The 27,696-nt window shown below is 43.4% G+C and overlaps 1 protein-coding gene across 1 annotated transcript in view; it reads left to right on the forward strand.

The window, feature by feature from the left end:
* The window catches only part of SLC30A8 (solute carrier family 30 member 8), a 273,630-nt gene extending 248,217 nt beyond the window's left edge, over nucleotides 1–25,413 (forward strand). Inside the window, exon 8 of the mRNA XM_069220649.1 lies at nucleotides 23,676–25,413. Within this exon, the coding sequence (XP_069076750.1) occupies nucleotides 23,676–23,821 (146 nt within the window). The 3' untranslated portion in view covers nucleotides 23,822–25,413. The remainder of the gene's footprint in view (nucleotides 1–23,675) is intronic.
* The last annotated feature ends 2,283 nt before the right edge of the window (nucleotides 25,414–27,696 follow it).

Genomic DNA, 27,696 nt, shown 5'->3' on the forward strand with positions numbered 1-27,696 from the left:
GATTATTCACATTGTTAAAGGGATGCTCCCTTTGCCAATGACCCAAATTTCCAGACTTACAACACAGACTAGTTCTCTTCAAAGCCTCATGATCTACTCCTCTACCTCTAGGCTGGATAACATTTATTACCAGCTGTGGCACTCCATGCACAGTGTTCACTGTTGTTAGAAATGGGGTTTCTGGTTGGCTAGGGTATGCACCGAAGCCAGGCAGAACCCACCCACTCTAGTCAGGGCAAAGGAGTTACACTTCCAAGATAACCTCTGCTCACCCCCTTGGTAGCTTGGCATAAGCAGTCAGGCCTATCCCAGAGGCAATGTGTAAAGTGTTTGCACAACACACACAACACATGTGACGCACTATCCCCACCACAAAGGAAACACAATACTAAGTTATATGAAAATATACTGTGTTGTACACAATGCAATTATTAGACCAAACATCACATATCAGTAGTATCCTGCTACCTTACCAGTTGTCAGAACGTTACACATTAGTTACTCTGCAAACTAGCAGTAGTCACGTATAACACACAGGTTACTCAGTATTCTGCAACATAAGCAGTAGTTAGGAAACACATTATTACACCAAAGCACTTGTCATAAGAATATCATAAATGCTCATATTAGGAACATTAGAAAATGTATGGCAAGTTATAAAAACATATTAGCATGTTATGCCTATAAAAGGAACATTTGCATACACATATAAAGTCATCATAAACAGGTAGGCAACATATAAATAGGTAAAGTCCCTAGAAAGTACTTAGGTTATATATTGTCTTTAGGTAGTACCTGGTTTTCTGATGAGGCACCTCCAGTGCCAAGGAACGAAGAAGGGGCCCCCGGTGCTCTTCTGCGCAATGGGGAGGCCTCCTTAGAACTCTGGGATAGAGGGGGGCAGCACACACCCCCTCTGTACTCCTGACAGGCCCCTCTGGAGGCCTGCCTGCGATTGCTGGGGGCCCCCCTGGGCCTCCACTGGCCCTCACGAGGGAAGCCAAGGTCACCAATTATTGTTGGTAAAGGAGGGCTTTGCACCCCCTCCGGTTTCAGGACGGACCCCTCCTGGAGCCCACGATCACTGGGGGCCCCATGGGGCCCCAACTGGCCCTCATGAGCGGGGCCAAAGTCAGGGAGAAGTGTCAGCAGGAGCGGAGCACCACACACTACCTCCATTGCAAGGGCAGGCCCCTCCTTGGGCCTGTGATCATTGAAGGCCCCCCGGGCCTTCACTGGCCCTCCAACAAGTGGGGGGGCGAGAATCAGGCACTGGCCCACACGGGCCAGACAAGGGACCGGCCTTGCGGGGGAGCCTACAGCGAGGCTTCTGCCCTGCCCGCGGTCTATCAGAGACTTCTCCTAGGCTTGGTGGGGCAAGGAGAGGCTTCCTTCTCTCCTGCCCGTTTCGTCCAGGCCCAGCAAGGGCCTTCTGGTGCCCCAGGAGCGTTCCTCGGAGCGATCCTTTCCCCGGGGGCACCACTAGGAGCACGCTTGCTCCAAAACCTATTTTACAGGTTCCTTCGTGCCCCGGGGGCACCGAAAACAGTGCGACTCCGGCGCTGCATGTTTATACAGCCCGGGTCGCGACGGTGATGTTTTTTCACAGCCATACAGCGCTTTTCCAGCACTAGGACAACAACAGAGGCAGCGATTTTCCCAGAAATATAGCGCTAAGCCTCTAAAAGATAAAGCAATTTCCAAAGCGCTTCGTCTGGCAAGGTAGTGAAGCACTCCTCGTGCTTCACGATGTTACAGGGGTCAGGGGCCACAGCACCCTGCCCCTGGGGAGCAGAGTTCCAGGAAAAGGCCCACAGGTGAAGGGGCCCAGCAACAGGCCAGCATAAAGAAGATACAGCAAGTGGTAAGTCCTTTTCAGTGACCAAGCAGGTCACAGGTCAGCACAGCAGCAGCAGTCCATGGCGGTCCCTGGTGAGTCCTTCCAGCATTTCTGTGTCCAGTTCCAAGATGTTTCAAGGAGTCTCCCAATTGTGGGGAAAATTCCCCTGTACTTATACCTTACAGTGTTTTACAATGGTGGGGAGAGGAGGTTCCAACCAGTTACAACTGGTTCTGGGAGTTCGCCCCTCTCCTCCAGCACAGGCCCCCAAACATCAGGGGGGGGGTAAACGACCCTATTGTGTGAGGCCAGGGCACAGCCTTTACAAATGTAGGTGTGCCCCGCCTCTCCCTTCTCTCAGCCCAGAAAGACTATTCAGTATGCAGATGCACCTCTGTGACACCTTCACCCTCCCTGTGTACAGGCTGTCTGAAAAGTATGCACAAAGCCCCAACTGTCACTCTGCCCAGACATGGATTGGAGTCAAGCTGCAGAACACCAGAGTCATAAGCACAGAGAAATACGCACTTTCTAGAAGTGGCATTTCTGTAATAGTAATAAAAAAATACACCTACACCAGTAAGCAGCATTTAGTATCACATTTACAACCATACCAAACATGCCTATGCTAACCCTCATAAATCAGACAATACCCCTTACACATAAGGCAGGGCATTTCTATTGCAATCCTATGAAAAGGCAGCACTCACAGCAGTGAGACGCCAAGTTAGGCTGTTTGTCACTACCAGGACAGGCCACGCAACATGGCACATGTCCTGCCTTATACATACATGGCATCCTGTCCGGAGGGCTAGCCAGGGCCTACTTTAGAGGTGACTTATATGTAGTAAAAGGGGAGTTCTGGGCCTGGCAAGTAAATTTAGATGCCAGGTCCCTGCGGCAGAAAACTGCGCACAAAGGTACTGCGCTAGCAGGCCTGAGACAGGTTTGAAAGTCTACTTCAGTGGGTGGCGCAAGCAGCGCTGCAGGCTCACTAGTAGCATTTAATTTACAGGCCCTGGGTATAGAGATTCCACTGTACACAGGACTTTTAGGTAAATTAAAAGCCAATTAGGTAGAAGCCAATCATACCAACTTTAGATCGGAGAACACCAGCACTTCAGCACTTGTCAGCAGTGGTAAAGTGCTCAGAGTCCTAGAGCCAACAGCGAGAGGCCAGAAAAAATAGGAAGAACTAGGCAAAAAGTCAGGGGATGAACCTGCCACAATGGCCAGGTCCAACAACCATCATCTGCGGACTGACTAGCCTTCTGTGCAGCTTTCAATGGCATGACCATAACCCTCTCTTTCAACTTTTTCTGTTTTAAATCCAATTCATCGCTACAATACTTTACATACCGCAGAATTTCACCAATTGGTTTATTTAGTCAACAATTCAGGTGCTGTTAAATTATCTCACGTATGCCTAGCTTCAAATCTTGCACAAATCTGAACACAAAAGGACCCACATCTTTAGCTTCTATTGTCTCTGTACTACTATGCTGTTTGGAAGCTTGCAGCAATCTTTCATAGTAAGCATAAATCGACTCATTTGACTCCTGGGATGTTCTGTCAATCTCTGGCCAATCAATATCTTTTGGGAACACCTTGTTTTTCAAAAATTCTATCACCTTTTAATAATTTTTGATCACCTCTCCAGGTGGTGTACCCATTACTTGATCTCTTCGAGGTTCCCAATCAGGCCAATCAACATTCACCTTGTATTCAGTCCACAAATCAGTTGGAACTGCAATGTCAAACAACGTATTCAAATCTGCCTACAGCCATTTTGAAAGTTTCATGAATCTCTGTCTGTTTGTACCTCTCCACTGGTTTCTCTCTCAATCTTGGATAGTCATTTGTGAATACAAAATATCACTCCTACTTGAGGGTACTTGAACATAACCTCCACCTGGTATCTCTCTCTCATGGGCATCATTTTCACATTGTCCTTGGCTTGACTTGCTCCTGGTGGAGGCACACTTGGCTTTGCTTTCTTTTTATCTCTTTTCTTCACCCATCTACCTTACCACTTATCTAAAGCTCCACATTTCTGAATGTATGTAATCAATTCCTCAATGTGCAATTTCATTCCAGGAGATCTCATGTTGACTATGGGCCTCATTACGACCCTGGCGGTCGGACCGCCACGAATGTGATGGTCCGACAGCCACATTACAACCGTGGCAGTTATGCCATAATTGGACTGCCAGTTCTCGTCCACTGGAGTGGCTTGCGGTTCTGGTGGTCTCCACCAGTGATTACATGGCGGTAGCCCTGCCATGTAAAGGCTGGTGGAGATGGGGTGCAGGGCACCCCAGGGGGGCCCCTGCACTGCCCATGTACTTGGCATAGAGCCTTGGTTAGTCCCCTGGCTAGCCCTGTCACTATTTTTATTGTCTGCTTTGCAGACATTGAAAATCTCAACAGGTGCTGGCGCACCCTACCTACTTCAGCATTACCTTCTCTTTAAGGCGTTTGATTTCTCCAAATCCACATCATATTTGTTAGCTACTTCAGCTAATCTCTCATAAGCCTGCCCTGCACATTGAGAAATGCCTCTGCACATGAATGTAGTTCATCTTCAGTGTACGTTTCTAATTGGGCGGTGTCTAACATTCCTAATATCATTTAATTAAATTCTACTTTCAATCTGGGCACATTCGCTTGTAAGTCTCTCTCCTGTGTTTCTTCTGTTCTTGTATTGCTGTTTGTTGTACCTGTCTCACCTTCAGGACTTAAATTATTTAACCAGTCACTTAGCTGATATGAAGTAAAACCTTGCAAACTTATATTTCATTTTGTGATACTCCTGCTCTTAAAAATCTTCCCTCCTGCTGACACGGGGTATTAAAGTTTGACATGTACTATAGCATGTTAAAGGGTACTCTGCCTTGTGGAGTGCTACAGTTTAAACAGGATCTGATCTGATCTGGTCTGGGCACATAATGAGGTGGGTTTCCCTGAGGAAACCTTGCATCAGGAGTAAATCCTGTCCGACTTATCTTTGGGTTTTGACGTGCAATTTGCCCTGGGGTTAACAGTTTAACAAGAGAAGCTGTTTTCTCCATCTCCAAGTTGTTAGAATATACTGATCTCTGCATATCAGTTGGTGATATCCCAACTGATGTAACTGGTGTGTCCGAAACTGTTGGAACATTTATTAAGTGTGCGTTACTTCCATAAGTACCTGGAGCATAGACGGGAACAACGGGACCTCTAGTCATGGAAACTGTTAAGGTATCTGGCCCATAGGCTTTGTCTGAATATTAGGAATTGTCATTCCTACACTCTGTCCTGTCCTGTTAAGACAGTACTGAAACTTTTTCCTGTTTGACTTGGGATGACATTTGGTATTGACTTAACTGGACTAAACATTGGCACAGGTTGGTTCGGAACACAGTTTTGCACAGGTGGATTCACATAAGGTAACTTAACCATCTGGTTCACATTAGAATTTGCCACAACCTGATTCACAACTGGACTTGGTGCAGGCTGGACTGTTTTAAAACTCTGAAGTGGTTGATTCGCTTCAGGAATCTTGTCACTGAATTTTCAGGTGTATCTGGCACTATATGATTTGGGGTCTGTGCAACTGCAGCAGTTGGCACATCCTGTGCTGCATTTTATGCTGCTTTACTTCTTGCTCCTACCTCAACTGAATGATATAGAGGTAGACGATTCATGAGGATCTGATTTATGAATTCATCTTCTGAATCACGCTCATATGTCACTGTCTTTTTATCCTCAGTATCTGTTACCTGTTCTGCCTTTCCTGTCTTTTCCTTAGTCTTGGGTTTAGTGCTTTGGTCATCTTCATTCAAAATACCAGGATACATTCTTATTCCCTCAAATATGTCTGCTCTCAACATTTTCTGTTCTACATCCCATCTAGCCTCTGCAAGTATCTTAATTGCTTTCTGCATTCTGCTCTCATATTTATTTGTCATTTTCTATTGTGCTATGAGTTCCCAAATACTAAGGGCTTCAAATTGTGCGGGTCTTGGAGGTGGTTTCACTTCATACAGTATTCACCTCAAATTCTCAGGCAGGTGAATGGTTCTATGATGGGGAAATACTAAAGCACCTTCTTTCTCAGTAATCTTGCACTATTGTTCAAGCCACAAGCATGCATGAAATCATTTTACAGATGATACATAATGACCTGGAGTTCCTTCAGGTGGGGGTCTCTATACCTTCTCCTACTGGAATAAACACTTCTCCTCTTAGTGCACTCTTTAAAGCTTTGAACAACTTCATTTTAATCAAATTCAGTTAATCACAGTAACCTTTCATTCGAATCAGGGCATAACATAAATCTTACAACTCTTTTCTCCCAATGTTCTCAACCAATAGCAACACAGCACTGTCTAGCAATACCAGGACGCCTTTACTACAACTGACCTATACCAGCGCAGAACACAATGATGTCACACTCACTTCTTTCAGCACTGCAGTCGCTTCCCTATTCTCTCTCTAACAATCACTCAGACACACTTAATGTAAAATATTGCAAGCAGAAAACAACAACCTGTCTGCACACTACAAGGTAGGAACTCAAACACTTCAAAGCTGTATGGAGATGCACTTTCCGGCTTTCACAATTACACAACGAGGGAAACTTGACCAGCAATTCTCACTCCGGTTGATACAGATCCTTCATGTGCCCTCAGGATTCACCTAATACCAACCAAAATTCACACTCACTCAAGGAAACTTGTGAATATTCATGATTTATTTGCCAGAGATATACAAATTTATTTTCCCTTTAATATCTCCAAAACTACTGGATGGATTACACCAACTTAGCAAAAGCACAATCTGCATACTGAAAGCTAGCTTTCTTCCAACATTCGTGTAATTCTGTCCAGCGGTTCAGGCTATAGTCACGTGTAAAGGTCCTATGGGTATTAACATGGGAAACACAACTTTTTTGACCCTACATTTTGCTCGGCCCCCACTTAACAAATCACCCCAAAAATTTCAATGCGCAACAAGAATCACTGGCACCCTTTTTGGGAAAATTTTGTGAAGATTTGTCAAATGGTGCCAAAGATATAGGCAAGTCAAAAAATGCTTTTTCTATGGAAACATGGCCCTAACTATAGTTACCTACGCCAGTAGGTAATATGTATATATATCACACACACCAGTGTTGCTGGTACTCTAAGGCCAGTTATGACAGCAGTCCAAGCACGAGTTTGGCCACCCATCACAAATCATCCACAGTATCCTGCAACAACAGATACGTCTTTACACTGCGGAGGTTGCAATTCAAATTTTAATTGATGGCTTTGCAGTGACACTGTTCACCATCTGGTTTTATGTCCTTTGTTGAAGGTAATAATGCACTTTTAATGGTGGGGATGGCTTTATATCCGTGATCAAGGCCCTGGTGGGCCAAAACACGTTGGGCGAAGCCAGCAATTACAATTTGAATTACAACCTCTGCGGTGTCCAGGCATATCTGGTGTTGCTGGATACTGTGGATGATATGTGTGTGTGTGTATGTGTATATATATATATATAAAAATAATGTTACATAAATATATATATATATATATATATATATATATATATATATATATATATATATATATATATATATATATGTAACATTATTTTCAATATGTTTTCTATAAGGTTTATAGAAATATGGAATCTGTACAATGTATATTATTTATAATGATGTATGGATATCAATGTATTTATTTGTTTTTCTTTTTTCTGTTCTAATGTTTGGTTAACCATGCCTCCCTCCAAATAAAAAATTTAATATGAAAATAAATGGAAATATCTCTGGAAAAGGTGAATGTGATAGAACAACTATTCCTTATGTGTTGAGCTGATACACAGGGTCATTGCATGGTCCTTCAGTAGGAATACACTGCTTTGGATGACTCCAACAAGTGATAGTTAGATCTCTGATCAAAAATATTTTGGAGTTTAGTAGACTAAAATGATGATGCAAGCACATCACATGTCAGGATTTGAATATAATTATCAGTCTGATACACTATTTTCTTAATTATTGCATAAGATCCAACAATTCTGGAACTTGCAAATAAGAGTAAACTCTTTCTTGAATCTTGTTGAGGGCCTAGAATGAATCCACTGCATACAAACCAGTGTATGCCTGGCATATTCTGTATCTTCTATAACTTGTGAGTGTACTGTAAAAAAAGTATACATTTTTCAAAAGCAATGATGTTATGTTATGGTATGTTATGTTGATATGATTAGCACACTAATCACCCGAGAGTGTATCCAGGCACTTCAGTAGGTGAACAGGTGTGTGATGCCCAATGTGCTTTTACGAAGAGCTTGATCTTCAGCTTCTAGCGGAATTCGAGAAATGAGAAGAAGACTCTGATGTGTTCATGGAGATCGTTCAATGCCTTGCATGGGATATAGGAGAATGAGCGGCCTCCAATGTTGCTTTTGTGGAATCCAGGGAGTGTGTGCCACTAAGAGTGAGACAGAGCCTAAATGTCCGATGGGTTGGTGAAAGTGTATGTGGCTGCTCAGGTATTTTGGTCCTGTGTTGAATAGGGCTTTGTATGTGTGCGTGAGATGATTGAATTGACTAAGCTCACAAATGGGGAGCCAGTGAAGCTTTCTGAGGTGAGGGGTAATCTGGTTGTGGTATGAGAGGTTGAGTATGAGTCTTGTGGTGGTGTTCTGAATGGTCTGGAGTCTGTGTAGGAGTTGTTTGGTGACTCTGGTGTAGAGAGTGTTGCCGTAGTTCAGCCATCTGGAGATGAGTGCTTGCGTAACGGTCCGTATGGTGTTCTGAGGAGAACAGTTGAAGATCGTTCGCAGCATGTCTAAGATATGAAAGCAAGAGGTGCACACTTAATTGACTTGAGTTGTCATGTTGGGCTTGTCATTTAGGATGACCCTTAGATTTCTTGCGTGGCCTCTGCATATGGGTTCTGGTCTTATCTCTGATGGCCACCAGGTGGAATACCATGGGGAGGTCTTGTTGTCGAAAACCAGTACTTCCATCTTGTCGAAGTAGAGCTTCAGACAGTTGGTTCGCATCTAGTCTGCTACCATGGTTATGCAGTTGGTGAAGTTGATTCTGGTGGTGGTTGACTTTTCAAGGACAGGGTGAGTTGGGTAAACCAAGAGAGGGAATAGGAGCTGAACAGGTCCAGCGCCCATGCTCCTTAAATAACATAGTTAAACAAAAGAACAATGCTTTTCCTCAAGAGAAGGCAAGAAAAAGAAATGAGAAGATGTTGGTTGGTATCTGGAGATGGGCTGATCGACTGGATCAGGGGAATCCGTGTGATCAGAAGTGATTACCCTCACACACCCAGATGGGTGTCATGCTTTATCACTGGCCTGCTCCTCTTTGGGCCGGGGCTGAAATGCCCACGGGCCCCTTGAGAGGGCTCTTTATCAGAGATCTTTCGATTTTTAGCCATAATGGTGAATGTAAGTGAGGATGTAGTGAGTATAGGGTGGTGTGCTAGGTAAGTTAAAATGTCTAAGGGGTACCGAGAATGGTTTTAGTAAGGTGGTCCGCTTGACAGGAGTAATAACAAAAGAGCGCTGTCACTGGAGCCAATGAACCTTGATAGCTCAAAATTTGTGACGTAGGCTCAACATGTTTTCATGCATTATAGCAACTAGATCCTAGGCATTAACTAATGCAGGGACAAATAGTTGGTGCCTACCCTACACCTGATTGGGAGAGGAGGTGTGTTAAATTAATATGTCAAATCAATATTCGTCAACTAAACCTGCTATGATACAGGACAGCGGATTTCTGACCTGCAAGAGAGAAAAGAGACCATTAATTGGGGGTCTGAATAACTGACTGAATGGGTTGGCACTCCCTTAATACATGTATTATGTGCTTATTTGAATTAAAAAAACATGCTGAGGGTCCATTGTCACCCCACAGTAAAGTGTGCAAAGTAAAGCAAACAAACAGGCAGGTGACCACACGTGGAAAACACAGCATCATTCAAAACACAACACCAAACACATATGTAAGGTGGTGTACATTGTAGGGTAGCATATAAGGATCTTACCCTATTAGAGTGCTAACTGTGACCCTTAAGTATGGGCAGAGTACCACGCTTAGCTGAGGAGATAAACTGGTAAAAATAGGTGTGCCAATTAGGAGGTAGCTGAAGGACACAAAGGAAAAAAGGTAGCATATATAGTATTGGGTTGCTCGTACTCACGTGGTCCCACGCAGTAATTTACCAGTGACCTACCCTACTCTGCTGGCCTGGAGGTAGTGAATGACGCCAGGGAGAGAATTTATAAATGTGGAATGGTTGGTTGGTTACAGGTGTGTGGTCAGGAGCTATCACAGTTGTGCTGGTATCTGGTGTTGAATTGGCATTGACTAGACCAGCCCCAGAAACGGTAAAAGATGTGTCCGCCATGATGGGGGATAAGCATGCCCCATAGTCATGGTCATATTTCAAGTAGTTAGTTCACACTCATGCGGTGAGTCAGCATTCACTAGGTGTCATAGCTGTGCCTCTGATGGGTTCCAGTGCCGTCTGGTGCAAGCAAGGTGTGGTCCCAATGCAGCGTATGCATGCTCATTGAGTGTCATAGCTGTGCCTCCGATGAGTGCCAGCGCCGGTTGGTGTTAGTGTGGGCGTGGCCAAGGGGCAGGACATGCGCAGCCGCTTGGGCTGGGACACACTAGTTGCAGATGGAGCTGTTTAGAGTTAAACAGGTGCCGTCTTGGAAGAGGAAGGCACCTGTACAAATGGGGAAATAGTCAAATGAATTTGGAGTCCTGACAGATGATCAGGCAGGAAAAATATAAGGACCTATGTAAGGAGGATATTGAGCTGTGAAGATTGCATATGGAGGTATTATACCTTGTTTAATCAGAAGACATGGAGTATCCATATGGCCAGGTAATGGTCACTTATGTGAGTTTCAAAGATGTATAGTACATATGCATGTAATGGATAACGCAAGAAAAAACGTCTAGACAATTAGTAGTCAGGAGAGAGAGTGTATCATGTATAGGTGTTTCAAGTTCACAGGAGGGAGCAGACGTGTGACAGAGTAGGTAATGTAAATGTGGGACAATCTACTGAATGTGCAAATGTGTTTGTAGGGTCAGTTAATTGATCATATAGTGGTAAGCAGGTGACAGGTCAGTGATAGTTTGGGAGAATATCGCGTAGCCAGGTGTTGGCTGTGTGTCATGTCACACTGTAGTAACAATGACAGAGAGTGTCACAGGTTCTTCACAGAGATGAGATGCTGTTACCTTCTGGCAGCCTTGTGCAGAAGAGTGGTAGCTCCAGCCTCAAGTGTCTAATTCACTCCAGGAATGTCCTTGTTTAAGGCCCGTAATATGGGCAGCTATACGAAAGACCAGTGTTGTTCTCTCTGGAACAGGGTCTGTTTGTCCCAATGATTATGTGCTTTCAGAATAGTCCACTGGAGGTCATCAGGGGTGTAGTTAGTGGGCAGGAAATGTGTGCTTATCTTGGTGACACTTTGCTTGCAGCGTATGTTGCTGCGGTGCTCTGTGATCCTAGTCTTTGCTGGGCTTGTTGTCATGCCAACACACCTAAGCATGCAAGGGCAGGTGATGAGATATATGCAGTTCTTTGTGTTGCAGTTGGTATGGCATCTCTGTGTCCCAATATGTGAATGCCTGATTTCTTTTGTGGTTTTAGTGAGATGGCATACCCCACATGACCCACACAGGTAGTGTCTAGTAAATGGGGTGAGGTTCCAAAGTGGGCTCTGTTCTGACCAGGGAATTGCCTGGGTCTTGTGTGTATCAGCATGTCTTTTACGTTTTGTGTGCGTTTAAACACAAAGCGTGGAAAGGGGATTTCGAGGTAACCTGGGTGTAGTATCGGTCAGTGTTTTCATATAAACCTTTGTATATGGTTCAAGTTGGGAGTGAAAGTGGTGACACTGGATAATGCCATCATGGGACCTGGGTTTGGGTACTAACAGTGCTGCCCGGTGGTTGTTTCTAGTTCTCTTGGCTCCTGGGTCATGATCCTGGGATTAGTTGCGGCCTCTGAGGTTGGTACTGAGTTCAGTGGCCTATAAATCAGTCACTAACATTGCTACAGTTCCATCTAAGGTGGTGAAATTGCCCATAAGAGAGATTGTTCCTGAAGGCTTTTCGGATGGTGGCTATTGAATAGTAGGAGACTATTGCTGCCTGTGTTTTTTATGGTGGTGGTAGACAGCTTGCCTTTGTTGAGGGACATCAGGAGATCCTAAAAAGGAAATTCTCTGCCTAAGATCGTCTTGGTGAACCTTTAGGTACAGGTTGAGTGAGTAGATCCAAGTATAGCATTCATGACAGGAGTTAATACCAAAAGATTAATATGTCGTCTTTTGCATCACCACAATATGATGTTGGTATTGTAAGGGTGTGTGACAGCAAAGATGTGCTCTGTAAAGAATCAAGATGTTCTTCCAGATGAAATAAAGATGTACAACGGCATGTGGTCACGAGGAAGCTTTATTCCAATAAACAAGAGGTCCCATCCAGCCAAGATCCAATTGTCAGCCTCTCCTCACCAAGCTCTCTCTGTCTCACCTCAGCCATGACATCACCAGATTCTAATCCACTCTCAAGAGTTCTACATTCCTATGCATACTACACACCTCCCCCCTTTTACAAACAACAAAAAACAAAGTAAACAATAAAATACATCAAGAAAGCAAAATAAACTTAAAGAGCCAAAAAAAAAACTAATTGAACATATTACATTTGAGAACCACCACTCGATTGAGATTCCACATCTTTGAATCTTCTGTTCTTACAGCATTCTTAAATAAATTCACCACTTTTACAGGCTTGGATTTATGTGTACTTCTGCCTTTGTTGACCGGGCCACGAATAAGTACCCAATCTCCTACTTTAACTTTGTTTACTCGTGCTGATTTTTTTGAGTCGAAATATCTCTTCCTAGCTTCTACTTTCTTTCGTTCACACTCTCTCCAGCTGTCATCTGACACAATCATTCCTGATCTTGACTCCACATCGTTCACCCAACTGGGAGCTACTAAGGTATTTGGGTGTCTGGCTCTAAATAATTCAAAAGGTGTTTTTCCCGTGGTGGAGTGCGGGGAAACCCTGTATGCCTCAATCCTTTTAATTACTTCTTTTTACCAATCCATACCATTGTCTTTGGCCAACACAATTGTTTCTTTCAAAACCCTGTTGAAACTCCATGCCATTGGTCTCTGGATGGTAAAGTGCACATTTCTTGTGTCGTATGGCACAGTCTGCTAAAAACCGTTCCATTTCCCTAGACAACAACTGCACACCATTATCGGTGAGGATGGATTTTGGAAACCCTTCTCTCCCAAACACTTCCTTCAGAAACTCAATTACATGCCTCGTCTCAATACCTCTGGTAAATTTGATCTCCGGCCACCTTGAAAAAACATCTACCAGCACCAGGAGATATACGTCCACACCCCCTCCACGAATGGGTCCCAGAATGTCTAATGCAACTTCTTCCCAGGGTTGAGGGGGGCGTTCTCTAATTTCCATGGGTTGAACTCTGGGTTTGACTGTTTTCTCACTCAAGACACATTGCAAACACTCCCTAATGGTCCTCTCCACCTGCCTATCCATTCCTGGCCACCAATATGTCATTCGCAAACGCCCTTTGGTTTTAGAAATTCCCTGATGACCCGAGTGGGCAAGAGAAATAAGCTCCTGTCTAAGCGTGGTAGGAGGACCTAACCTTGTGCCCCTAAACAGTAGGCCGTCTCTATTCGATAATTCCCCCTTTACATGCCAAAACTTCTGTGTCTCTACACTCCCATTATTTTTGTTCCACCAATCTTTTTCTAGCAAAGAAAGCACTTCTATTACTGTATTATCCAAGGCGGATTCTCTCCTCCATCTCTCTTCTGTGACCACATCGTTATCAAAACTACTGCCTGCTATTTCACATACCGCTTCACCATCTGAATCATCATCACTCCCTTCTCTTTCCTGGTTATTACCTGTAGACTGTACCAACCTTGATAATGTGTCAGCGACCATGTTCTGTACTCCAGGAATGTATTTTACTTCAAAATCAAAATCCTGTAACGATATCACCCACTTTGTGATCCTGCTTGATATCGCATCAACCCCTTTCCTCTTATATATCTCACAAAGTGGTTTATGATCTGTCCTGACTTCAAATTTGCTGCCCCACAATACTTTTTTTTGTTTCTTCACTGCCCAATGCACTGCCAAAGCTTCTTTCTCTATAACAGAGTAATACAGCTCAGCATTTTTTAAAGCTCGTGACAGAAATAAAACCACTTCCTCACACTTATGATTACCTTGTTGAAGCACAGCCCCAAGACCTTTCGCACTGGCGTCAGTAATCAGAACTGAAGGAAGATTAGGGTTGAAATTATTTAGCTTAGGAGCACAAATTAACTTCTCTTTGATGTCTCTGAATTCTCTTTCACAAATATTACACCACACAAATTCCACACCTTTTCGTAACAACCTCCTCATATTCACACAAAAATCTGCAAAATTCTTAATAAACTTCCCATAATACTCAGCCATTCCAATAAACTTCATCAGTTCTTCCTTATTTGAAGGAGATTGCAAATTCTTAATTGTGTCTACTAGTTCTCTCTTCGGTGATATGCCTTCTCCTGTGACCATGTGACCTAAGTATTCAATGGAGTCCCTCTGGAATTTGCACTTCTCCATTTTTATGGTTAGACCACACTCTCCCAGCCTCATCAAAACTCTACATACCCTCTCTTCATGTTCAGCATCATCTTTCCCAAAAACTAAAACATCATCTTGATAAATTCTTACACCTTCAAATCCCTTTCCAACATTCTTTGAAAGACTGACGCTGCAGAAATCAGCCCGAATGGCAATCTTGTGTATCTGAATGTTCCAAATGGAGTTACAAAGGCAGTAAGATTTTTAGATTCTTCAGTTAGTCTGATTTGATGATATGCTGATGTTAAGTCTATGGTGGAGAAAACCTTCGCTCCTTGCAATAACATCAACATATCTGAAATGTTTGGTAGGGGATATCTATCCACAATCACATTTTTATTCAGTTCTCTCAAGTCCACACACAAACGTAGACTGCCATTCGCCTTCCTGGCTGCAACAACTGGTGCCAACCATTCAGTTCCTTCAACTTCCTCAATAATTCCGTCTTTCTGAAGTCTCTCCAGTTCTACCTTCATTTCTTCACACAAGGCCACAGGTACACCACTAACTTTACTACACACCGGCTTAGCTCCCTCCTTGAGGTGTATATGATGAGAATAGTTCCGAAGACACCCTAGTTTGTTTTGAAACACGAAAGGAACCTTCAATTTTAGTTTCTCCACAAAGTCATTGTCTTTTTTAATTTCCTGGACAACAGATTCATCACGTTCCTTAATCTCGTTTATCTCATCTTGATCTTTGATCTTCACAGGAGGATCACTATTAGGATCAAGTATCACTTCAAGATCTTTCTGATGAAACCAACTCAGGATACTGTCTCCTTCTTTGGAAACATAGATCTTTGCATTGATCAACTTGTGTTTGAATTCCAGTAAACCTCTAAAGTATCCATACAGTTTGATAGGTTTTCCACCATATGCACGAGGAGTGATATCAGGTTTGTATAACGTAACTTTGTTTAAGAGTTTTTCTACATAGAACTCTTTTGAAATGATGGTAATCTTCGCTCCAGAGTCAAAAAGAACCTTTGTTCTTTCACCATATACCAGAATTTCATCAATGGGTCCTCGCCTCCCATTGCCGACTTGGAGAATAATTTGGCCACACTCAAAATCATCTCCATCCATGTTGTTTGAATCATCATTAACTTCATAGATACCTCCTTTCCTACTTTTGGTTCTGCAAACACTGGCAAAATGACCTTTCTTTTTGCACAAATTGCATGTTACTTTAATGGCAGGGCAATTTCTATCATTCGCCATGTGGCCCTGCTTACCGCAACGAAAACATTTCCCTTGAAAGTTTTTCTGTTCCTTTCTATAATTTTGTTTCAGAGATATTTCATGTTTGTCTCCATGACTCTTGATGAGATGTACAGAGTCACATTTGCTCTCCTCTTTCTTAATCGCCTCGACACATTTGAGGGAATGTCCAGTATTACAACCTCATCTAGTGTCGGATCATCCTTTTGCCAAATTTCCTCTCTGACCTTCTCGATGTTGCAGCCCAGCATAAACTGATCCCTGATTCTCTCATCCAAAAGTGGCCCAAATTTGCACGATGATGCCAGTTTCCTAAGGGCTGTAATATAGCTCTCTATGGTTTCACACTCTTCCTGGTTTCTCCTGCCAAAGTGGTATCTCTCGAGTATGGTGCTAACCTTTGGAAGATAATGTCTATCCAACTTTTCTATGCACGTCTCATATTCATTTAGGTTCTCGTCAAATATGTCTGGAAGATTATCAAAAACTTCCTGACCTTCTGATCCTAAACAATGTAACAATAATGCAGTTTTCCTTTCAACGCTAAGTGATGCACCACACACTTTTGCGTACCTCTCAAAAACTTTCTTCCACTTTTGCCATTTTATAGGAGGTTCTCCTGGCAAAGCCAAGAAAAACGAGGACGCAGTAAAATTCTGCATAATTGCGTGTTCCAACTCACAAACTCCTGTCTCTGAATCCTTAATTTTAAGGTTTTAAATAGTTCGGAGGAAGATATGAGAAACCGAGGAGTATTTGTTTCATTTATATTAAAAGTATCTTTGTGCTTGGTAGAGAAAAAAAAAATGGTCTCCTTTTTTTTTATTTATCTTTTAACAGCTGCTTTATACATTGGCCAAACTATTGGTGAGCTTGAAACAGCTGACGCGGAAGTGTGTACGTTTAAGCTGCCGTGTAGCTGACTGGTTGCTTTATAGTTAATATAAGCTGATCTGATCCAGGTAACTCCGTAGGATTACAGCTATGATACAAATGTTTCTATAGATTTATAGCATGGAGAAGCTGGCGCGCAGTGCTTGTGCGTTACAGTAGTTGTTAAGCTCATGTGCAGGTCCAAAGCTCCGCCGCTGTACGGTTTCTATAGAAACGCGTACACAGGCCAGCTGATTAGATCAAACGAAGCGCTCGCGTGGAGCCGGCGCGCGCTCAGCTGTTTAGTTAAGAAAGAAAAAAAAAAACACGCGGAGAGTCAACGCGCACGGTCCTTCCTCTCAACAAACAAGCGTTCAAAGGACAAAATGAAAAACAGGAAAACAATAAAGACGAAAGTCACCTTCTCCCGTTAGTACTCCTTGAGTTCTGAATCAAAATCCCTTGTTGAGACCTCCATGTAACCAGCCGTTTAGATGATGTAGAAGGCTAAAAGAAACGCATCCCATACCTCGTCGCCAGTGTAAAGAATCAAGATGTTCTTCCAGATGAAATAAAGATGTACAACGGCATGTGGTCACGAGGAAGGTTTATTCCAATAAACAGGAGGTCCCATCCAGCCAAGATCCAACTGTCAGCCTCTCCTCACCAAGCTCTCTCTGTCTCACCTCAGCCATGACATCACCAGATTCTAATCCACTCTCAAGAGTTCTACATTCCTATGCATACTACATGCTCCCTCTCAAAATCAGCTATGTAAAGGCAGGCTAGGCTGGGTGTGAAGGAAGTCCCCATTGAGGTACCTTGTATCTGGTGGTAGAGTTGGTTAATGAACAGAAAGAAATGTCCTTTTATTGCGATGGTTGCTCGCTCAATAATGAAACTCACGGATGTTGCTGAGGTCCAAGTTTCAGAAAAGAGGTTGTTCGCTACAACCTCAATGGTGGCATCCTAGAGGCTGTTGGTGTATAGTGCCTCAACTTGGAGGGTTGACCAAGAGGTCAATGTCATACAGGTTTTTAGCATCTTCAATCAAGTTTAGGGCGTCCCTGGTGTCCTTGAGGAAGGATGAGATCTTCGTAATGATTGGTTGCAGGAAATTATCACAGAATTTGTTTAATGGTTCCAGGAGGGATCTGATTCCTGACACAATAGGTCTGCTGGGGTGGAGTCACCCCTTTATGTATTTTGCCAAAATAGAAGTATGGTGTTTTGGGGGTTGGATTGACCAAAAATTCTGCCTCATTCTTTGGGACCTAACATTGGATTTTTGCTGATGTGACCAATGTCTGGATCCTGAAATGAGTCAAATGTCGGGGCAGTGTTGATGGGGTGGTTTGATCTGTTATCTGCAAGCTGACAAAACCATTCATTGTTGTAGTCAGTGGTGGTCATAATGACAATAGCACCACCCTTTCCGCAGGCTTTATGGTGATAGTGAGTGGGGTCAATGGAAAGTGTCCTCACCACATCTTGCTGTCTGTTCAACGTCATAGAAGGGTGTGGGGGGGTTAGACTGTTCAATCTCCTTAAGTACTGTTTGTTCGAAGGTAAGTACTTCATTTGGAGTCATCCAAGCTGTAGGACTAAATCTGGAGGAATTGCATAATCCGAAGTCCCCAGCTTTTAGCATCTGTTTTCCCTGGAGAAAGGCCCAGAGTCTAATTTTCTGGAACAGTTTGTGAAGTTTGCTTGCCAGGCAGAACTTATTCTCTTAAGGAGTTGGTAAGAAACTTAGGCCTTTTTGAAGAACATTGTTCTTATCTGGTGTTATCACTCGGATGGACAGGTTGACCACTAGTTACTTTTGGTTGTCTGGCTCCTGATTTGCATTTGCGGTTCCATTTGCTGCCATTAGTCCCGTTTGTATCGCCCTCTTCTTTTTCCTCTGCCCCAGCCTCTGTCTAAAAAAAGGTGAGTAGATGAAATGTTGAGGAAAATGTGAGTGTGGTACTTGGGGGAGCACGTGGAAGTTGGGGTGTCACATCGTTTGACGTCCATGGTATTGGGCCCATTGGGTACCCATTCATAGGTGGAGGTGGTCCTCCAGGGTAGCTATCATGACTACTCCAACTGTCTGCAGTCTACGGACCACTCAAAGAGTTCTGTTTCCTACGTTTTGTAGTGGCCCCCTTGTCAGATTAAGTGTTCCCACTAAATGCTTGAAAGTCCTCTCTAGTGTATGGTTAAACCTTTTCTTTCTCAAATTTTTTATGTCCTTCTTTAATTTGGTAATTTGCATCAGATAATCCTTATGTTCATTCCTTTCAGAATAAATCTCGGCTAGTCGCGATTTGAAAGCTATGATGCTGATGCCTGCTTTGAGGGCATTCTCTGCGATGGTGATCCTGACAATCAGTGGCTCATATAGGCGTTTGGGTGTGTTGATTATCAGGATCAACCAATCGCGGGTGCATTTCCATGCAGTCTGGAACCATTCATGTCTTAATATGATGTCCTCTAGGAATATGCGAGGTGCAATTGGGTGCAATATTAGCCATGAGATACTCCCTCATGATTGCCCCATGAAGAGCAATGTTGACCTACTGTTTTTTCAGTGCTGCAATTGAATTACAATTGTCATTATTGCTGTTCGGTGGAGTGCTGCCATCTGCCCCCAATAGGGAGGGGATTCTGAGTATCCAAGCTATGATATTGTTGCCGTAGCTGAAGCCCTGTTTGTCAGCCATGTCGGGGATGTGAGTGGTGTTGGTCACATGTGAGCCTGTCTAATGTAGTTCTAAAGTGAGTAAAATAGTGCTGTGTGAGGGAACCTTCAAACACAGACTTGAGGGCTAAATTATGCAAGCTCAGAGAAAAAAGACAAATGTGAACATCCCACAGCTGAGCCGCAGTACCTAAACAGTAAACCAAGAGAGGGACTAGGAGCTGATTAGCAGGTCCAGCATGCATGCTCCTTAAACGTCATAGTTAAACAAAAGAAGGATGCTGTACCTACAGAGAAGGCAAGAAAAAGAAATGAGAAGCTGTTGGTCAGGAACATCACAAAATTAAATAATGGACTGAGTGTTGAAACTTTTCAAACACTCACCCCTAGTCACAGATCGGGGTTTAATCCACCGTTATTTTGCAACCCAGTCATATGCAAATCACTCTTGATCTTGCTCCCCATGGGAACATTCCAGCCCAAACTGCCAAGCCAGGTCCTCCCTGGACCGGAAACAAGCATCCTGGGACCGGTTTGGGGGGTATCAGCCCTCATCAACCAGGCTAGCTTGAATCCAGTGGCGCAGCAAGGGACCCACATCTGGGCATACCCTTGCCACTTGGGGTGCACATAGCAACATCACAAAATAAAATGATGAACGGGGTGTTGACATTTTTCAAACAGTCACCCCCAGTCATGCCAACCCAACAAGGAGCAGACCAGTGACGAAGCATGACTTCTGAACACATGGATCCCTTGATGCAGTCAATCAGCCCCTTTCCTGGTCCCGACCAACACCTTCTCCTTTCTTTTTCTTGCCTTCTCTGGAGGAACAGCATTATTCTTTTGTTTAATGAGAATTAATTGGGTGTCATCAGTGTTGGAGATGGCAGTGATCGGATGATGTTGGCGAGCGGTGCCTTGTATATATTGAAAAGGATGGTGCTAAGGGATGATCCTTGTGGTTCTCTGTATATCAGTTTCTTGGTCTCTGATGTGAAAGGTGGCACCTTAACCCTTTGACTCCTAGTGTTAGCTAGGAGATGTGAAGTTCGAAGTGGGTTGTGAGTTGCTTGTTGATGTCCTTCTCAATCACTTTGGCTGGATAGGGGAGCAGGAAGATGAGTCGGAAGTTGCGCAGTTGATTTGTGTTGGCTGTGGGGTTCTTGAGGGAGCTGATTTACGTAAGTTTCCATTCATCCGGGACAGTGGCAGACATGATTCGAGATGTTGATGATGTGGGTCAGGGTGGTGCTGATTGGTGATGTTTCCAGGTTATAGATGTGGTGGGGACAAGAGTCCATTGGGGCCCCTGAGTGGATGGTCACATGACTGCTGCTGTGCCATTCCTGGTAAGGGTGTCCATTCCGTCAGGTGGTCATCTTGGTTGGTGGTGGGTAGGTTAAAAATGAGGTCTCTGGGATTGAGTTGTTGTGTGAAGTTGCTGCACATGTTTGTGATTTAGCTATAGAAAAAGTTGGATAAGTTGTTGCAGAGTTGTTGGGAGGCAGAAATTTTGTTGACAGTGGCTGAGGGCGAGGTGACACTTGACGATCGAGAATATCTTGTTGCATCTGTTGCAGCTTCCTTCAATGCGGTCCACTAGTGCTTTTTTCTTGGTGTGTCTTATTTGCAGGTGATAGCGTCTGACTGCAGCCTAGTAGGAAGTTTTGTCGGTGGTATCCTAGCTGGCTCTCCATTTACTTCCTAGCTGTTTACAATGTTGTTTTGTGTCTCAGAGGTCTTCTGTTTACCAGCTCCAGCTAGCCAGCTTGTTTGATCTATCATGCTTGTAGGTTTGATGGGTGCAGGGATTGCATGCAGTTCTGGACCCAGTTATTAAAGTTGTTGATGTCGAGGTTGTCTGTGTGGGTAGGTGGATCCGTGCTGAGGATGCTGAGCCAGTCTGCTTCTGTGATTTTGCCCCAACTGCAGCTTGGAATGCTGAACCTGGTAGGGGTGTTGACTTGAGGTTTGTTGATTATGGAAGTCGATAATGGCGTGGTTGGTCCATGTGAATGGCGTAGGGGAGTTGTATTTGATGCTGTCGCTTGTGGTGAAGGTGCGTCCAGTCCTGTGGTATGTGCAGGTTCTGAGACGAGCTGGGTGAGTCAGACGTTGCTCAAGCTATCGAAAAGTGCTGTGAAGTAGGGGTTGAGGTCACCGAGCCGAATGTAGGCTCTTGAGTGGATGGTGAGTGGAGCAACAAAGTCACTGATGAGGTTGGTACAGGTGGATCATGGTCTGGGCGATCAGCAGGTTCTGTTCAGTGTTAGGTTTTCGAAGACTTGCAACTTGAAGTGCAAGTGTTGCATGAATGAGGTGGCGTTCTCTGTGGATGTTGTGCATTTGGTGGATTCCTTGTAAATGAAAGTGTGTCCTCCTCCTGGCTTTTGAAGGTGGTCCTGACAAGTAATCTTGTAGCCTGCTGAGATTGTCATGGCAATGTCAGAAGTCGATGAGGTATCTTTGATGAAGAGTATGTTGGGTGCTTCGATACTCAGCAGATCCCATATTTCGGTTGTGTGTTTGCTGAGTGATTGTGTGTTGAAGAGCATTCATGCGAGTGGATGTTGACATGCAGATTTACTGTTGCATGTGGTGTAGGGTGGTTGGTGCTTGTGTGGCATGTGTGTTGGGAGGGGGTGTTAAGGGCATTATTAGCATTTGCATGGGGTGTGTGGATGAGTGGCTGCTGGAGAACTGGCAGTGGGTGCAGGTGAAGGATCCTACAGTGGTGTGAGATGCAGCACACCACAGTTGGGGGAATGGCATCCGGGGTCTAGTGGCCTAAGGAGTGCTGCAGAGAATCGCTGGGTGGCGATCAGACCAGGGATTCTGGATACGGTCATGGCGCAGACAGCCTTGCCTTAAGCACACCTTCGATACACCAGTAGAGTGTCTGCTGTGCATCCGTGTTGCAGCTGCCATTAAATAGGTCCTGGGAGGGGGAGTACTACAGGGTTCCGTGTTGTCACTCCCTGTGCTGATAGGTAATGGGAAATTATGTCTTCTTACTTGGCTTCTTCTTTTAAAGAGTGCCTTGACGGGAAAACCATAATGCCATTACCTGTCCAGATAGATGCTGGGAAATTCAGTGATGTCACTTCTTATGCAGATGGATGATGGGAGATCCAGTGATGTCACTTCCTGGTCTTATAGGTAATGAGAAATGAAGTTATTTTGCGTGACGTCTTCTTTTAAAGACGATCTTGACAGGTAAACCAGTAATGTCACTTCCTGTCTGGATGGAAGATTAGAAATTCAGTGATGTCACTTATTGTGCAGGTAGATGATGGGAGATCCAGTGATGTCACTTTCTGTGCTGTACACTTCCTGTGCTGATGGGTGATGGGAAAATGAGCAAAGCTCTGTTCTGTATGCCTTCTTGGTGCACACTGAGTGCATCCTGAAATTCATAAAAGGTCTTGAAGTAGAGTTCATCTTCTGGATCAATTAGCGCAGATTGAATGGCTCAATTAATGTTCATTGGCTAGTGACTATGCTTTTGTCTGTTCCTCAGTGACATCCGATCATAATCAGAGCAATAGAGAAGAATAACATCAATGACAGCTATGGATTGTCGTTCTCCTTTTTTACAATAAGACAATATAATGCCACAGAAAAGTGAATGTGATAGATGGACCTTAGCACTCTGGTCTCCTGGATAAAAAACAAAAGAAATACATGAACAAATAAATGAACTTACAAATTAAGTGGAGCCTCATTGTTTATTAAATTGTTTCAAAGTCTTGATGAAGTAACCATTAACCATCAATAGAAAATTAGGCTTTTCTTGTACCTTACTGTAAAGATTATCAAATAAAGACTTTTGAAATCTATATATCGCTGCCTAATTGACAATACAATATGTGCCCTCTGAACTCTTAAGCCTACACACACACACACACACACAGAGCAGGTGTTTACATTCTTTAACAAAAATAGTAAGCATTCCGCACAGTCATGGACCTCAGCACAGATGACCATGATCACTCCTTTTGACAATGCCAGTGGACTCCCTTCAAGCAAAATCATATTTCTCTGCACAGGATACCACATTACGAAAAAATTTACTACCAGAAGTGCCAAACACAGTCTAACACACCCAGTCCCCAGACAGTCTACACATTAGTGATTACTACAAGCCTCTAAGAAATCACATCACAAATAAATGGGAGGCAGAGCTATTGTGAAATCTAGAAGTGCATACCTGGTATCCAGTGGTAAAAGTGACTTTTGTGTAACTCTGCTATTAACACTATGACACAGGCAGTTGCTGTATTGACACATCTATTCTGCATAACCATGTGTTTCTGCCTTTGCCATCAACAGCAGACTCTGCGGATCAATCATTATTGCTGAAAGAAATTACTGAGACGGTATTCGACAGCTTCACATTCCACTCAGTCACCATTCAAATTGAACAACAAGCGGACCAGAAGCCAAACTGTACCTTTTGCCAGGATCCAAAAGAGTAAAGCAGACAGCTTAATGTAATAGAACAACTACTGCCTTCACAGGTTAATGGTTATCTGCTGTGTGGTCAATGTCGTCCATAATGGGCCAGTCAACAATAAAGCACAGTGCAATCCAGGTGACATGACTGTGTAAAATATACTTTTCATTAATGAAGCTATTTACCCATCAGTATTTAGTGATTTCTCGTTGTTTGTAATACACTAAAGCACTGAAAAGCTTCAACTTGGTGGTGCATGGCACATAGGATGTGCTCCAATGAAATATAAGGGCATCACGTAACATGACAAAGTAGCCTCGTCTCAAAAAGTCTGTATCAAGATGGATCCGATTAATTACCTCTAAAAGAATAATTGTGATCCCAAATTCTTCTGTAAATTTACTTCATTTTATTTCGGGCAGACAAAATAGACTAGTGATTTAAAAATGGACCGATAATTTAAATGCAAGCATTTGATCACTACTCTGTATTTAAACTGAATGATACACAGACCAATCTAAAACTATATCTCTAGATGACAAGGTCAAAGTGATCACCAAGCAGCCTCCTCCTTTTCTGCACACCCATGAGAGAAGTACTAGCCTGATTGCTGTGTTAGTGATCTACTTCCGACCTTCAAATTGATATGTATGAACTTTGTTTCATGTGCTCCCAAGTTTGGATAATCTCCACCAAAGTCCTCTTTGGTTGGTTTGCCTTGTTGACAATCAAATCACTAACTGGGATGTGCCTATAGTTTCTAAAAAGCAGAATTACTGTGGTTTCTAATGAGTGTTTCAATGCGGCTCCATTTGTGATTCTACTTGCTGACTTTTGTTTTATTCCTTCATGTGTCTGTGTCGTCAATATTTTATGTGCTTTCTTGCCAGTGTTCAATGTTATCTTTAAGTATATGACAAAGATATGCAATGTTTCCCACTTTTCAAACAACTGACATAATTTGTGATCCTTAAGACTGCATTTATTTTCATTGTTAATTCAGCTGCCCTGAATTTTTTTTCTTATTATAAGAAACTGGGTTATTAGTTGCAAAGTACATGAGTCCTTCACAGGTAATAAACTTTCAACTTTTCCTTTACTGGGAAACAAGTACCCCATTGTAGCTCTTGACTCTCAGGATAACTCAGCAGAGCAGTCCAATGTCAACTCAGGAGAGGTGGTGAGTCCTAGTACTCCCAGCTGCATGGTACGTAACAACGCTCAAATCATTAGCCACTTGGTGCTTTTTCTTATAAAAGGGAAAATTACTTTATTACTCATACTCCTAAATGCTACACATAATTACAAATATATACAATGAGGTAGATGAGAATACCTTTGGTGACACCCGCAGAGCAGATGGCAAATCAGCAGGCCATAAACACTCCTACACATATGTATAGACACAATATCATAAAGTGCAAATATAACATGTCAGGTCTAATGGCTTTGTAAGGGTGTCACCACAGTTGTAAAAATAGAAATATAGCACTTAACGTCATTGCAAACCACACTAATAACACATTCTGCTGATACTATCTCTCAATGATCTTCATTAATGTGTTATGACCCATTGTTCATGTAAGCATATTCAATAAAGTATTCTCAATTCAATTCCATGTGGATTAGTCCTTTTTCTATTTATAACCTGCTGTTGCTGCAGCTTTAAGACCTCCCAATAGGTCTCCCACAACTCCTAAGACCATGTACAAACATACAGGGTCCAAGAGTGCTTAAAACATGAAATGCCTCTCCTGGGATCACTGATGTATTACCCAGGGACACTTGGTGCAACTTTTGTAAAAGCTTCAGAAGAGGGCTGCTGCACTTCTTGCAGCCCATCAAAGTGCCCTTTGGAAACCTTGATATTCATATATAACGCCCTTCCAGGGCCTATGGGGCACCTATTGGCCCCTCCAAAGATTATATTTTTAGCAGTTTTCTGTTGCATTCTCCAAGGCTGTCTCCTTTAGTTACAGCACAGCCTCCTTCTCTTTTATTTTGGGGACAATGTGCCCCTTTGATGGGGCACATGGTGTACACTTACTTCTGGGCAAAGCAGGGAGCCCACTCCTGCATGGCCGACACATTCCTGTGCCTTTGCATTAGCCAGCATTGTCTCTCCTACCTGTACGACAGTGGGTGGATCCTAAAGGGCTGGCTGTGCCTCCTTATTCACTACAGTTACACACAGCGACCTTGTGGGGCCTGCAACCCCTATTTGTCTGTTTTGACCCAGGGGAATGAGGTGCCCTGGAACACAAATTAGTGTGTTCAGTCACACGGTCCTAGGGGAACCCCTCAGGGTCTCCAAGCAGGTTAATTAACCCTACTGTTGCCCAGGAGTCATAGGGGCCAGAGAGTCCCTAGTCCTGCAAACACCAAAGTCCTGCAGTCCCTCTTTGCAGTGAGTCAGACATCTTCACCCTCCCAGCTGTGCATTATTCCAGATTTGCAGCCCCAGGTCCAGTGTCTTCTTAAGTGACTCTCCCTTGTGCAGGGGTTGCAAGTAGGTGGGGAAAGTTCTTGAAGGTAGGCACCTCTTCCTAATCCTAGGGTACCACATCATTTCTCCATCCCTGCCCCAACCCATCCTGCACAGCATTCTGGAACAGCTAAAGATGGCGACTTCAAATAGTCTATGAAAGTATTTCCTCTGGGAGTCTCAGCTCCATCTCAACTGATATAGCTGCCTGATCTCTTCCCACCAAAACTTCAAAGGGGAGTACTTCCTGTGTTGGGCTCCAGAACTCTGTCTTTCCTCCTTTGTTTCTGTGTGCTTGAGCTTGCCCTAGCAAAGTGCAGTGTGAAGAGTTAGTTTGTACATGCAGATTTCTTCGCCACTCCTTCCCTTCCCCGGAACTAGGACAAGCATTTTTCATAGACCTATTTTGTGATGAGGCCTTTGATCTTCCTGGTGCACAGCAGAGTAAATACCATAAGGAGTAGAGTTAATAGAAAATCCACAGTGGGTCTGCACTTGGTGTACATGTTAACCCAAAAGTTGATAGCTTACTCGTATCTCAAGACTTAAATATGGCAAAGCTGTGCAGCGGTGCGGATTTTACTCATAAATATGGCGGGCAAGCTTTTAATCTACCCCATGTTGATTTTGTTTTCCTACCTATGCAGTTCTTGAAATGGAAGCACAAAAATAGGGATATTCACTGTATGAATACCTATTTGCTACTCAGACGTGCCAGTACTCTCCCAAAATAAGTATTGCATTCTAGCTGAGCAGTTCTCCCTTTCAAAGTAAAACACTTTAGATACTCAGTACCAGACAGTAAATGGTAAATGCCCATTTTAGGCACTGTACATAAGTGAAATTGTTGAAATTATGTTTTTTATGTATGCTTGTTTTGTAGAGATGACTTGAATCATAGATCATCCATAGTGTTTATTAACTAATGTGTGATCATATGGCAGAAACATAGCTCAGTGAGCTATACACTTACTGCTTGCAAGGAGTAATATTTACATACACACATTCTATTATCATCTTACCTCAACAAGTATTAGGGTTTGTGCTATTTTACTTCTATTGAAATGTTTTTCACCATGAAAAGTTTAGCCAATCCACAGCGGTGTTCCCTGGCGGTGGTCTTTGTGGTGGAGATGTTTTTGTTGGTACCATGCATCCGGCTTCTCTAACTGGGATGGAAATCAGAATGTTGCAGGCCTGGAGTAATAAGTGCAATTTGCCAAGAGCAAAGGATTGAGGGGGGTAGTACTGATGGTTCTAGCAGCATTGTTGCCCTGACTGTGGGACTGGCACAGTGTTTCAGCGGATGTTATGGCCATACCTTGCTGTCTTCTCTAAAAAGTAGAAGGGACTTTGGTTGTAATTTTATTTCCTGGGCCCATTGATCACTATTTCCTAGTAAAGGTAAATAA

This window comes from Pleurodeles waltl, chromosome 2_2 (genome assembly GCF_031143425.1).
Source record: "Pleurodeles waltl isolate 20211129_DDA chromosome 2_2, aPleWal1.hap1.20221129, whole genome shotgun sequence".
Classification (NCBI taxonomy): domain Eukaryota; kingdom Metazoa; phylum Chordata; class Amphibia; order Caudata; family Salamandridae; genus Pleurodeles; species Pleurodeles waltl.